General features: G+C 55.0%; 2 protein-coding genes across 4 annotated transcripts in view; both read left to right on the top strand.

Moving 5' to 3' along the window:
* ZNF764 (zinc finger protein 764) overlaps nt 1-3,930 on the top strand; it is an 8,678-nt gene extending 4,748 nt beyond the window's left edge. The window contains exons 4-5 of one of the 3 annotated variants that reach the window (XR_006540087.1): nt 2,287-2,581; nt 3,377-3,930. The gene's annotated coding sequence lies outside the window, so the exon portion shown is untranslated. Of the gene's footprint in view, nt 1-551; nt 577-2,286; nt 2,582-2,771; nt 2,789-3,376 lie in introns of those variants that run through there. The other 2 variants (XR_006540088.1, XR_006540089.1) reach the window with 2 other exon arrangements.
* A 533-nt stretch (nt 3,931-4,463) lies between these two features.
* On the top strand, nt 4,464-7,516 carry ZNF768 (zinc finger protein 768). The gene is made up of 2 exons (XM_044915677.1): nt 4,464-5,357; nt 5,649-7,516. Exons 1-2 carry the CDS (start codon nt 5,270-5,272, stop codon nt 7,217-7,219), a joined length of 1,659 nt encoding a protein of 552 aa, XP_044771612.1. The 5' UTR covers nt 4,464-5,269; the 3' UTR covers nt 7,220-7,516.
* The last annotated feature ends 4,012 nt before the right edge of the window (nt 7,517-11,528 follow it).

Here is an 11,528-nt window from a genome sequence, read left to right as displayed (position 1 = left end):
ATTTGAGACAGAATGAGAGAGAGAGAGCACATGAGAGGGGGGAGGGTCAGAGGGAGAAGCAGGCTCCCTGCCGAGCAGGGAGCCTGATGCGGGACTCGATCCCGGGACTCCAGGATCATGACCTGAGCCGAAGGCAGTCGCTTAACCAACTGAGCCACCCAGGCGCCCAGGGGCTTATGTCTTCTGCCGGTCTGTGCGCACCCGCCTTCTTCACCCAAATCTGCCCCATGTCCTGTCTGGCCTACCTTAGGAAGAAACCAGATTTGTCAACCTAGAGAAACTTCTAAAGGAAGAGGTAGAAAATCTGGGGGGAAAGACACTGTTCAGGTGAAATAATCAACTGAATTGATATCAATTTAATCTTCAGATCTGACCCCACCAGGACCTGGCTTACCCTAAACTTTACTGGGAGGGTTGGCTCAGGTGCCATCTTGTCACAAAGGGGACGTGCAGTGAAAAGAGGCACCTTGACAGCAGGACCTACCTTTGTACCAGCTTTTAATTCCCTAAAGAGAAGCCAGTGTACAACCCTTCCCTTGCCTCACCCTCAGCACTGCCCGGGGAAAGTCCAGCCTGCAATACCAGTTGTCAGCTCAGATTCAAAGTCAGATCTGGATCCTGTCCTCAGCTTGCCAATTAAAGGTACCATAATTACTACTTTCTCTGAGTGCTTTGAAGTTTGCAAGGCTTGCTTAGGGCCCCAAAACCAGACCCAGCTCCTCTGCTTCCTGCCCTCATGACCCAACTTTCTGCCATTTAATCGATTTTTGAATGTCACGAAATGCTTAAGCCTTAGTCTCACTCCGTTCTCAGCTCCTCATTTCTTGGCATGGATACTGCCACCAGAGATGGGGCTCCCTTTTCTCTCTCTGCTACCATAGGTCTTTAAGGCTTAGACCCCAAAGCACTTTAAGCCAGGAAGAGGGTTTTCCTAGGGCTTTCTTGGTGCATCAGGAGAAATGCTTGTCTGAACCAGACAAAATGAGCCCCATCCAAATGGCCAGAGTGAAAGGTCAAAGTCATGACCACATGACCCATTCCTAACTTGTCCAAGCCATGTAAAATAAGGACAAGTGCTGACTTGAGCTTTTAAAGACCCCTAAACATTTTTTAGAAGATTTTAAAAATTTATTTATTTGAGAGAGAGAGAGCACAAGGAGGGTGTGTGGCAGGGGAGTAATGAGAAGCAGGCTCCCCGCTGAGCAGGAAGCCCCACAGGGAATGTGGACTCTATCCTAGGACCCTGAGATCAGGACCTGAGCCGAAAGCAGATGCCTTTTTTTGAAGATTTTACTTATTTATTTGACAGAGACACAGCGAGAGAGGGAACACAAGCAGGGGGACTGGGAGAGGGAGAAGCAGGCTTCCCGCTGAGCAGGGAGCCCTATGTGGGGCTCGATCCCAGGACCCCGGGATCATGACCTGAGCTGAAGGCAGACACCTAACCGACTGAGCCACCCAGGCACCCCCCAAAGGCAGATGCTTAACCGACTGAACCACCCGGGTGCCCCAAGACCCCTAAACATTTTTGAATGTTTGTTTATGTGTGTGTCTCTAGGAATGGGATGTGCAAAGATGTTTATGACCCAAAGAAGCAAAAACCTGCTGTAGGCCACTATTTTTCTTTCTTTTTTTCCCCCTTTTTTAAAGATTTTATTTATTAGAAAGCGAGCACAAGCAGCGTGGGGAGGGGCAGAGGGAGAAGGAGAAGCAGACTCCCCACTGAGCAGGGAGCCCAATGTCGGGCTCGATCCTAGGACCCCAGGATCATGACCTGAGCTGAAGACAGACGCTTAACCAACTGAGCCACCCAGGTGCCCCTAGGCAAGTATTTTTCAAAGTAAGGTCTTTCTGGGGCACCTGGGTGGCTCAGTCGTTAAGCGTCTGCCTTCAGCTCAGGTCATGATCCTACGGTCCTGGGTTCGAGCCCCACATGAGCCTCCCTGCTTGGCAGGAAGCCTGCTTCTCCCTCTCCCACTCCCCCTGCTTGTGTTCCCTCTCTCACTGTTTCTCTCTCTGTCAAATAAATAAATAAAATCTTTAAAACAAACAAACAGACAAACAAAGTAAGGCCTTTCTGCCACAGAATCCCATTCAGTAACTTTAAAATGTAGCCAGCTCCCTGGGCTTTATCTCTGGACTACTGAATCAGAATCTCCAGGGATGGACTCTCACACCTGGTAATGATGCTCTGAACAAAATGTTACTTTGTAGCTGCTTTTAGTTTTGCAAATGCTTGAGGTCAGAGGATGACAAAGACTCCCATTTTCTTTGTTCTTCCCAAAGGGGCCTGTGCCGTGGCTGAGCTCTTGCGGGTACCTCAAATCTTCTTGAATATACAGGGACGTCTCTCGTAGCATCTGTCCGTTGCATGCAGGGAAAGAGCAGTTCACGCAGGAGTCCCCCTCACACTGAGGGCCTTTGCTCAATGCTGGCCAAGTTGGCTGGACCGTAAGTGTTGCACACCGAATACCTCTGCCCCAGCGCTGCCACCCACCGGGAACGATCCTATGGACAAAGAGCCGCCCAACTCAGGACACAAACCCAGCTCTTCCTCACCAGGACACAGTGGTAGAATAAGGTCAGTGGACTCTTGCCTTGGATCCGTTGGTGCCGGGTCAAGCTGGAACACATCAGAGGATTCCCTGTGCTTAGAGCCTCTCACTGCTATGGGTGAGTGGCAGACAGGCTGGTTGCTTCTCAGGCCCATTGCATGGATAGGCCTGGTGCTGGAGGAGGCTGCCTGGAAGTCAGCTACTCCTTTACTCTAGGTTACTAGAAGACTGAATGTCCATGTGGGTGCTCGATCCCAGGACCCCAGGGATCCTCATGGGTGTCCATGAGGGTGCCAAAGCAGCTTGCAGCCCTGCCCTGACTTCTGCTACATGTGGGGCTTGTGGAGAGTGCTGCAGGCAATGGGACCAGGTCGGAGCTGGGGCTGGACGCCTCGCCACACACTTTGCAGGGAACAGCTGCTCTCCTGTGTACGTTTTCTGGTGGGTAAGCAGGTTGGAGGTCAGAGAAAAGTGTCTCATGAAGGAGACTTTTGTTTCTCATTTGTGTGAGTGCTTTGGAAATGACCAGGGGGTGCTCCAGGGCCAGCTCCTTCCATAGTCAGTGCACTGGTAGGGTGTCCTGCCCGTGTGGGCCATCTAGTGCTGGACTGGGTGAGCCATTCTTCACAGAAGGTTTTAGGACAGACCGACAGTGGGGTGGGAGACAGGCATGGAGCTGGGGAAGCTGTTCCTCTGTGGGGGAGAAACGTGCTCCTGCTTTATTTGTAGGGAGATAATTGTGATTCTATTTGTAAGCCTCTGTTGTCTCTAGGCTTTTATTGCTTGCAATTCTCCAGATTCTTGTTCTCATCTCTTTTCAGGAGAATGGAAGATGCCATCTTTCCTCCTAAACCAGTTTCTTCCTTTCATTTGTCTGAGAAGGCAACGAGAAAACACAATCATGGCTCCTGCATCACTCACACAGGGAGGATTTGGCTCATCAATTGTCAAGAACGCTACCAAAATACTTTCAGCAGCAAGGGTAAAAAAGGGGACAAGAATTGTCTTTCCAGAATCACTTTTCCCTTGATTCAAAGCTGCACCAAGGGCAGTGTTTCTTAGGTTCCCTTCTACAAGCTTCTGTCCAAGTCAGACAGGGACCGGAGAGTTCTTAGCTCCCTTAATGGCCAGATGGTTCTCTACTTCTGAACTCCGCCACCCTCACCTGGAAGTAACTCCCATAGGATCCCTGCCTCTCTGTGAGAAAACCCAGGAACCAGGGACTAAGGCTCCCACTTCGGGGAAGGTGGAAGGGATAGGCAGGTAATAGAAAAGAAAGCAGCCTCCTCTCTGTGGGAGGCTCGGCCAACTGACCCCTTCAGCACCAGGAATCTGTGGGAGAAAGGAAAGTGCTGGGAAAGGAAGTATGCGGGAGACCGGGGTGGGGTGGGGTGGGGTGGGGGGGAGTAGGGAAGGTTGTCTGTCTCCAGATCCCTTGGCTTTCTTCAGAGAGATAAGACATAATGAAAGGTAAGTGGGGGCGGGAAAAGTTCTGAAAGCACCAGCCCGAGGACGGGAAGGGAGACGCCAGGCACCTCCCTCTCAGCCCTCCCGCAGGCACTTCTGACCGCTGGGGTAGGTGGAACCGGCCTGCCCCCTCCAGCCAATCAGAAAGGTGCCTCGCGTTCCCTGGCGACCATTAACGCCTAGCAGTTGGTGTAGTGGGAGGAGGCGGGACGATGAGAGCACAAGCTCCCCCGGCCAATCGCTGTACTCCTTGGGAGGTAGGGGCGGTGCCTCTGGAAACCGGAGGCGGGGCTGTTTCCTTGGCAACGATGCTAGCCCTCCCCGAGTGGGTAGGGTGGAGATTAGGAGGAGCAGAGAGGGGAGGGGGCCAGGAGGAGTGAGGGTGGGCGCGCCGGTGCGGAGGAGTAGAGTTCGGGTTGGGGGGTGGGAGCCCCAGACTCAGGAGCTCAAGGCTGGGGGTGGGGTCCGCCTAGGTTCCCGAGGCGCGGCCGAAGCTGACCCCAAGGCCCGGGAGTGGAGGGGAGCTAGACGCCGCCCCCGCTGGCGCCGGGAAGCGTCGCTCCTTCTCGCTGACCTTGGTCTCGCTTGTCGCCTCGCCCTTGGCCACAGGCACTGACGGACGCAGGGCCCGGGTGACGGATAGATAGGCTCCTGGACGGACGGAGACCTAGGACTTAGCACACAAACTACCCCAGCCTTTCCTGCCGGCTCCAGGGCTCCCTGTCATCCCCCACCTCAAAGCCGGGGCCATCCAGCCCAGGGTTAATGCCAACGAGTTTCCACCTCCAGCCGCTCCTAGAGAGGCCGTGGCGCTAGCCAGCGGGGGAAACTGGCCGCGGACGGACACTTCCTGTGCGGGGGGGAGGGGGGAGGGGGTCGGACAGCCGCAGCCCAGCCCGGGCTGGGGGGCCAGACGGCGGGGTCGCGGGCGGGGAGCGGCGTCCGGGGGCGGCAGGGCGAGTCGTGAAGACCCTCGCCTCCGAGGCCACGACGCACGGGGGCCTTGGAGGGCCCCAGGGCAAGGCGAGACCTTGTGGGTGGGGGCGGGGCCGCGGGTAGGGGAGGGGCCCGGCCGGCCAGAGAGGCCCGGGGTCAAGACGTCCGGCCTCAGGGGCCCGGTCTGGGCAGCCGGGTCCCCTGGGCGGCGCTGAGCAGGCGGGCGGCGAGGGCACGGGTCTCAGGGTACTCAGGCCTGGTCGCAGGATCGTCCGCCATCGCCGCCGCCGCCGTACTGGGAGCCGGCGGGGATGGAACGGGAGGCGTCGCCGTGGGGCCTTGAGCCCGGGGATGTGCAAAGTCCTGACGAAGTGGGGAGCCCCGAAGGGTCCCTCAAAGGTGAGGGAGGGAGCGTCTTTCTGAGGAGCGTGCCTGGGAGCGGGAGAGGGGGCTGTGGGCCGTGGGAGGGGAAGAGAGCGGGGGGTTGGGACACCTGGGACTTGGAGGAGGCGGGGGCGGGGACTGGAAGTCCTAGGTCGGAGGAGGGGGAGGTGGGAATTTCAGCACCTGCTCCAGGGCCAGCGACCCTGCTGGAGGAGGAGGGAGAGGTTTGTGGCCACTAGCGGTGGGACCAAATGACCTTCCAGGCTCCGCACAATCTGGGTTTTCTGTAATTCTCTGATCCTGCAGGCAACATGAGTGAGAATGAGGAAGAAGAAATGTCTCAACAAGAAGGCCCTGGGGACTATGAGGTCGAAGAGATACCCTTTGGGCTTGAACCCCAGAGCCCTGGGTTTGAGCCACAAAGCCCCGAGTTTGAACCCCAGAGCCCCAGGTTTGAGCCTGAAAGCCCAGGTTTTGAGTCCCGAAGCCCTGGGTTTGTGCCCCCAAGCCCTGAATTTGCACCCAGAAGCCCTGAATCAGAGAGTCCTGAGTTTGAACCCCAAAGTCCTAGGTATGAGCCCCAAAGCCCTGGGTATGACCCCAAGAGCCCTGGATATGAACCCCGGAGCCCTGGGTATGAACCCAAGAGCCCTGGGTATGGACCCCAGAGCCCTGGGTATGAATCCCAGAGCCCGGGATATGAGGCCCAGAATCCTGAGTTCAAAACCCAAAGCCCTGAATTTGAAGCTCAAAGTTCCAAATTTCAGGAAGGTGCAGAGATGCTTCTCAATCCTGAGGAAAAGAATCCCTTGAGCATCCCCTTGGGAGTCCACCCCTTGGACTCCTTCACGCAGGGGTTTGGGGAGCAGCCCACAGGGGGCCTGCCCCTAGGGCCACCTTTTGAGATGCCCACAGGGGCCCTGCTGGCCACACCCCAGTTTGAGATGCTCCAGAATCCCCTGGGCCTGACAGGGGCCCTTCGGGGGCCAGGCCGGCGGGGTGGCCGGGCCAGGGGTGGGCAGGGCCCTCGGCCTAATATCTGCGGCATCTGCGGGAAGAGCTTTGGGCGGGGCTCCACCCTGATCCAGCACCAGCGCATCCATACGGGTGAGAAGCCCTATAAATGTGAGGTCTGTAGCAAGGCCTTCTCCCAGAGCTCTGACCTCATCAAACACCAGCGCACCCACACGGGCGAGCGGCCCTACAAGTGTCCCCGTTGTGGCAAGGCCTTCGCCGACAGCTCTTACCTGCTTCGCCACCAGCGCACCCACTCTGGTCAGAAGCCCTACAAGTGCCCGCACTGTGGCAAGGCCTTCGGTGACAGCTCCTACCTCCTGCGGCACCAGCGCACCCACAGCCACGAGCGGCCCTACAGCTGCCCCGAGTGCGGCAAGTGCTACAGCCAGAACTCGTCCCTGCGTAGTCACCAGAGGGTGCACACCGGGCAGAGGCCCTTCAGCTGCGGCATCTGCGGCAAGAGCTTCTCGCAGCGCTCGGCCCTCATCCCCCACGCCCGCAGCCACGCCCGCGAGAAGCCCTTCAAGTGCCCTGAGTGCGGCAAGCGCTTTGGCCAGAGCTCGGTGCTGGCCATCCACGCCCGCACGCACCTGCCGGGCCGCACCTACAGCTGCCCCGACTGCGGCAAGACCTTCAACCGCTCGTCCACGCTGATTCAGCACCAGCGCTCGCACACGGGCGAGCGGCCCTACCGGTGCGCCGTGTGCGGCAAGGGCTTCTGCCGCTCCTCCACGCTGCTGCAGCATCACCGGGTGCACAGCGGCGAGCGGCCCTACAAGTGCGATGACTGTGGAAAGGCCTTCTCGCAGAGCTCCGACCTCATCCGCCACCAGCGGACCCACGCAGCCGGCCGGCGCTGACCTGGGGCCCCGCCCGGGGTGGGGAGGTGGTGGGCACAAGAGAAGGGGCCAGGGAGCTAGGGAAAAACCTTTAGAGGGGATAGTGGGAAAGCTGGGGGGAGGATGGAGGAGTCTAGGGCCAGGGTGCCGGAAGTTACGTGCCCTGGAGACTTATGGGAAATGGGCTATGAAGAGGGGTTGGAGAGAGGCCAGGCAGGCAGTGGGAGGTTCTGGGAGAGATCCAGGAGAGAGGTCAGCAGAGAGCTGGCCTCGGTGGCAGCATGCCCCGCGGTGGGTGCCTGGCATGGCAAAGCGCTAGGCGGGGGTTGGGGGGGAGGGGGGAGGGTTACTTAATTAGAGTGGGGTAGCTTAGATTGGTAGCTACTGAGACCCTCCTTGAGTCAGGAAGGGGTGAGGGTAGGTGGGGTGGGGAGTGTGCCCTGGGGTGGGGCTTGGGCCTCAGTGCAAACCCCAGCCTCCCTTGTCTTCCTCAGGCTTTGGAGCCCCTGAATTTGAGTTCAATAAAAACCTTTATGTGGCAAAAGAGACTTGTCCTTAAAATGTGTGCAGGGGCAGTGCCCCGGGCAGCGGGAAACACTTCAGTGATAAGTACAGGGAGCCAGTGAAGCCGTAGGGTCCTGTCTGGGAAGCGCTTTTATGTTCCACGTTTCCCTGGAATCTTAGAATCTGATGCTCAGGAGACGTGACCCGCCCATATATCCCCAAGTTTTGTCTCATGCTTTGAATCCTGCACAAACACACAGGGAGCCCAGTGTGGGAGGGGTGAGAAAGCCTTCGACTTTGTGGGTTATCCCTTTTACCAAACACAGAGGGTCTGTCCTTGGGCCAGAGAACAGACCCTGTTCTCACAGCCAGGCATAGAGCCTGTGTTCCATCTCTTTTTGGCTCCCTGCGTCTAGCTGTGCCATCCTCCTCTCCCCTCCTCAGCTGGAACCTCCGGCCATCACTTTGTGCAGACCCGGAGTGCCCAGAACCACAGAGAGTGCCTGCAGTCCCGACCCCACCTGAAGGGGGCACATAGGGGACCCAGTGAGAGGATTAAACAGCTCTAGCCTTTAAGACCAACCCACCAGGCTGGGCCTGATTTGCCACACCTCTGCCTCTTTTTTAGGACCCCTGGGCCTATTGGGATCACCCTGCTCCCACCCTGCCTTTATCCTACTTTTCTTTCCTATCTGAGCCTCAGCCCTCCTAATATGTGGCTCTCAGGAAAGAATGGCGAGTTGGTGTTAGCGGTGAGTCTGTGGGATCCTGGGGTGTGGCCCGCCTTGACCTCATTGACATTATTTTTCAAGTAAAATCTCTTGGTCTTTTAAAGACCTTTGTAAACTTTATGCACATTTTTGTACAGATACCCTACCACACATAATTTCAAATATTAAAATACTCCATATTTCATATAGTTCATATATGTAACCTACAGATGTTAGATAGAACTGCATTTGACTACCTGACATATTACATTTGTAGACATTTACTTTAACACATTTCAATTATACAACTTAATTTTTGTACTTTGGAGCTGTTTTTTTTTCAGCTCCCAAACATGTTTGTAGGCCATTGAAAGCCGGGGGGCCCTGGGCATGGTCCTTGTGGTGCTGAATTGATAAAGGAGCCTGCATGCTACTTATGAACCTTAGCATTTAAAGCGGGTCAAGTGAGGGGGGCCTCAGCTGCTCGGCCGCCACCCCTCTCTTCCACACAACAGCTCCTGAGGTTCCCTCAGATCCCAGGTGGGGCAAAGCAGCCCAGGAAGGGCATGCATCTTTCTCAAGGTCACCGCAAAGAACTAGGACTCCAGTGCCAGGTCTTTTGCAGTCCAGCATGCCGCTTTGACCACATCGTCCTGCACAGCTAAACCATTTTTTTAAAAAGTCATCTTTCCACCCAACGTGGAGATTGAACTCATGACCCCGAGATCAAGAGTCGCCTGCTCCACCGACTGAGCCAGCCAGGCGCTCCACAACCAAACCTTTTTTTTTTTTAAAGATTTTATTTATTTATCTGTCAGAGAGAGAGAGAGAGCGAGCACAAGCAGAGGGAACAGCAGGCAGAGGGAGAAGCAGACTCCCCGCTGAGCAGGGAGCCCGATGCAGGACTCGATCCCAGGACCCTGGGACCACGACCCGAACCAAAGGCAGACACTCAACAACCGAGCCACCCAGGCATCCCCACAACTAAACCATTTCTATTCCCCACCTTTATCAAGCACAGATGTGCTCCCAAAAGTTCTAGACCACTTGCAAGTGTTATATCATGTTCACAATAGCTCTGAGGGATATACAGTTATCATTCCCATTTTACAGATGAAGAAATGAGTCCCAGAGAAGGTAAGTAGTGGCCCCACCTGGCACAGCTGCGAAGCAGCAGAGCCTGGACTCAAACCCGACTAGTTTTGACTATTTTCCCAATGATACTAAGGTGGTACTTTTTCACTTTGTGCCACGAGGACGGTGTTTTCCAGAGGCTACATGGCCTGTGAGAACATATGTCATCATTCGGACAGCTTGTGGGCAATGTGGACTTGGGTGTCCATATGTTTTAAATTTTTCTCCATTTGAATTTCTAATTGGACAAACACCAATAGATATAACCCATATAGACAAAAACTCTGGGGATCTTTAATTTTTAAGAGTATAAAGAGGTCCTGAGCCCTAAACATGTGAAGGCCACTGAATCAAACACTTATTGAATGTCTTCTTTGTTGCCAGCCCTGGGGAGGGTTCAGTGTTGGTAACACAAGTGAGCAAAGACTGAATCCTGCCTTCCAGAGAACCTCCCAGTCTTGAGGGAGGAGCCCACACCGTGTTATGTGTACTGAAGGGGTATAAAGTGAAGATGAAATGGGTCATTTTGTCTAGGAACCGAGGGGATGAGAAAAGCTTGAGAGTGCTTTGAAGTAGGAAGATTTTAAAGGATAGAAAGGGGCTGGAATTGGACAGGCTGGCAAGGGGAACAGCATTTGCAAAGACACGGGCGGGGAAGGACATGTGGGTAATTGAGGACGGGGGCTCTTAAGGGAGCGGGGATATAGATTCCTGGGCAGGTCTGTTCCTGAAATGAACCTCCCAGATTTTCTGTGCTATTTTGCTCCCAACCCTGATGAAAATGTTCACTTTTTGGGTGTCTGTCACAGAGCATCAGCAACGTAAGAGGACCCTCCCCATCACTCTCCAGCCTGCTATCCTGCTTTATCTTCTTCACAACCCCTCCGCCACATGGAATCACATTTCTACCTTTTCACTCTGTTTTCCCACTGGGGTGATGCTTCCTGGGGGCAGGGACTTGTCTGTCACGTTCATCACCGTGCCCTCGGGGCACACAGCAGGCCCTGACACAGAACTCTCAAGAAATACTGCGTGAGGGCGCCTGGGTGGCTCAGTTGTTTGGGCGACTGCCTTCGGCTCAGGTCATGATCCTGGAGTCCCCGGATCGAGTCCCACGTCGGGCTCCCTGCTCTGCGGGGAGCCTGCTTCTCCCTCTGACCCTCCCCCCTCTCATGTGCTCTCTCTCATTCTCTCTCTCTCAAATGAATGGATAAAATCTTAAAAAAAAAAAAAAGAAAAGAAATACTGGGTGAATCCATAGAAGCCGACGGGCTTCACGAGACCTACAGATAACTTCATGCACTTTTAGCATTTCTGTGGTATTTCTGACCATTAGAACATTTCCCCCCCTCTCTGGGAAAATGGGCCTCACTTCTTCCTTCCTGAGGTCTTTCTTATGAGCCAGCCCCATGGTTCCTTGGGTGCTGGACCAGAAGGGGGTTGAGGAGGTGGAAGAGGCCGGCAGGCTTTGAAATACTGTTCTGGGTCTTGTGTGCCAGGCTCGAGAATGTTCGCTTACACCCTGCAAGCAGAAGGGAGCCCTCAAAGGTCACTGCTTGGGAGACGGAATGTTGCTTCTCAGCTCCCAGTGCTGGACCCAGAGGGCTGGGCTGAAAATTACTCCATATTCTGCCCCCTCCCCCCCATCCCCCCCAGGGTCCTACTGACCACAAGAGGGCAGTAGCGAGGAGCCCCTCTGTCCCTCCTAAAGGTGGGGGCCTCGGGATCAAGCCCCACCAATTGTTGTTTTTTTAGAAAAAGGCCAGGGAGGGTCTATTCTCACACCTTAATGAATTGTCAATGCCTTATGCAGGTCAGTCTCTGAGGGTTGTCATAACAAAAAAGAAAAAGAAAAAAGAAAGAAAAGAAAAAAGAGAAGAGCTGTTTGGGTCCCACTTAGAGAAAGGGTTGAGAAGGAAATGTTCATTTAATTGAGCCAGGCCAGAATGGGGCACCAGCATAAAAACATCATAAAATTGGAC

The sequence above is a fragment of the Neomonachus schauinslandi genome, chromosome 5, assembly GCF_002201575.2.
Source record: "Neomonachus schauinslandi chromosome 5, ASM220157v2, whole genome shotgun sequence".
Classification (NCBI taxonomy): Eukaryota; Metazoa; Chordata; class Mammalia; order Carnivora; family Phocidae; genus Neomonachus; species Neomonachus schauinslandi.
Note: the sequence above shows the minus strand (reverse complement) of the source record. Positions and strands in the feature narration are given on the sequence as shown.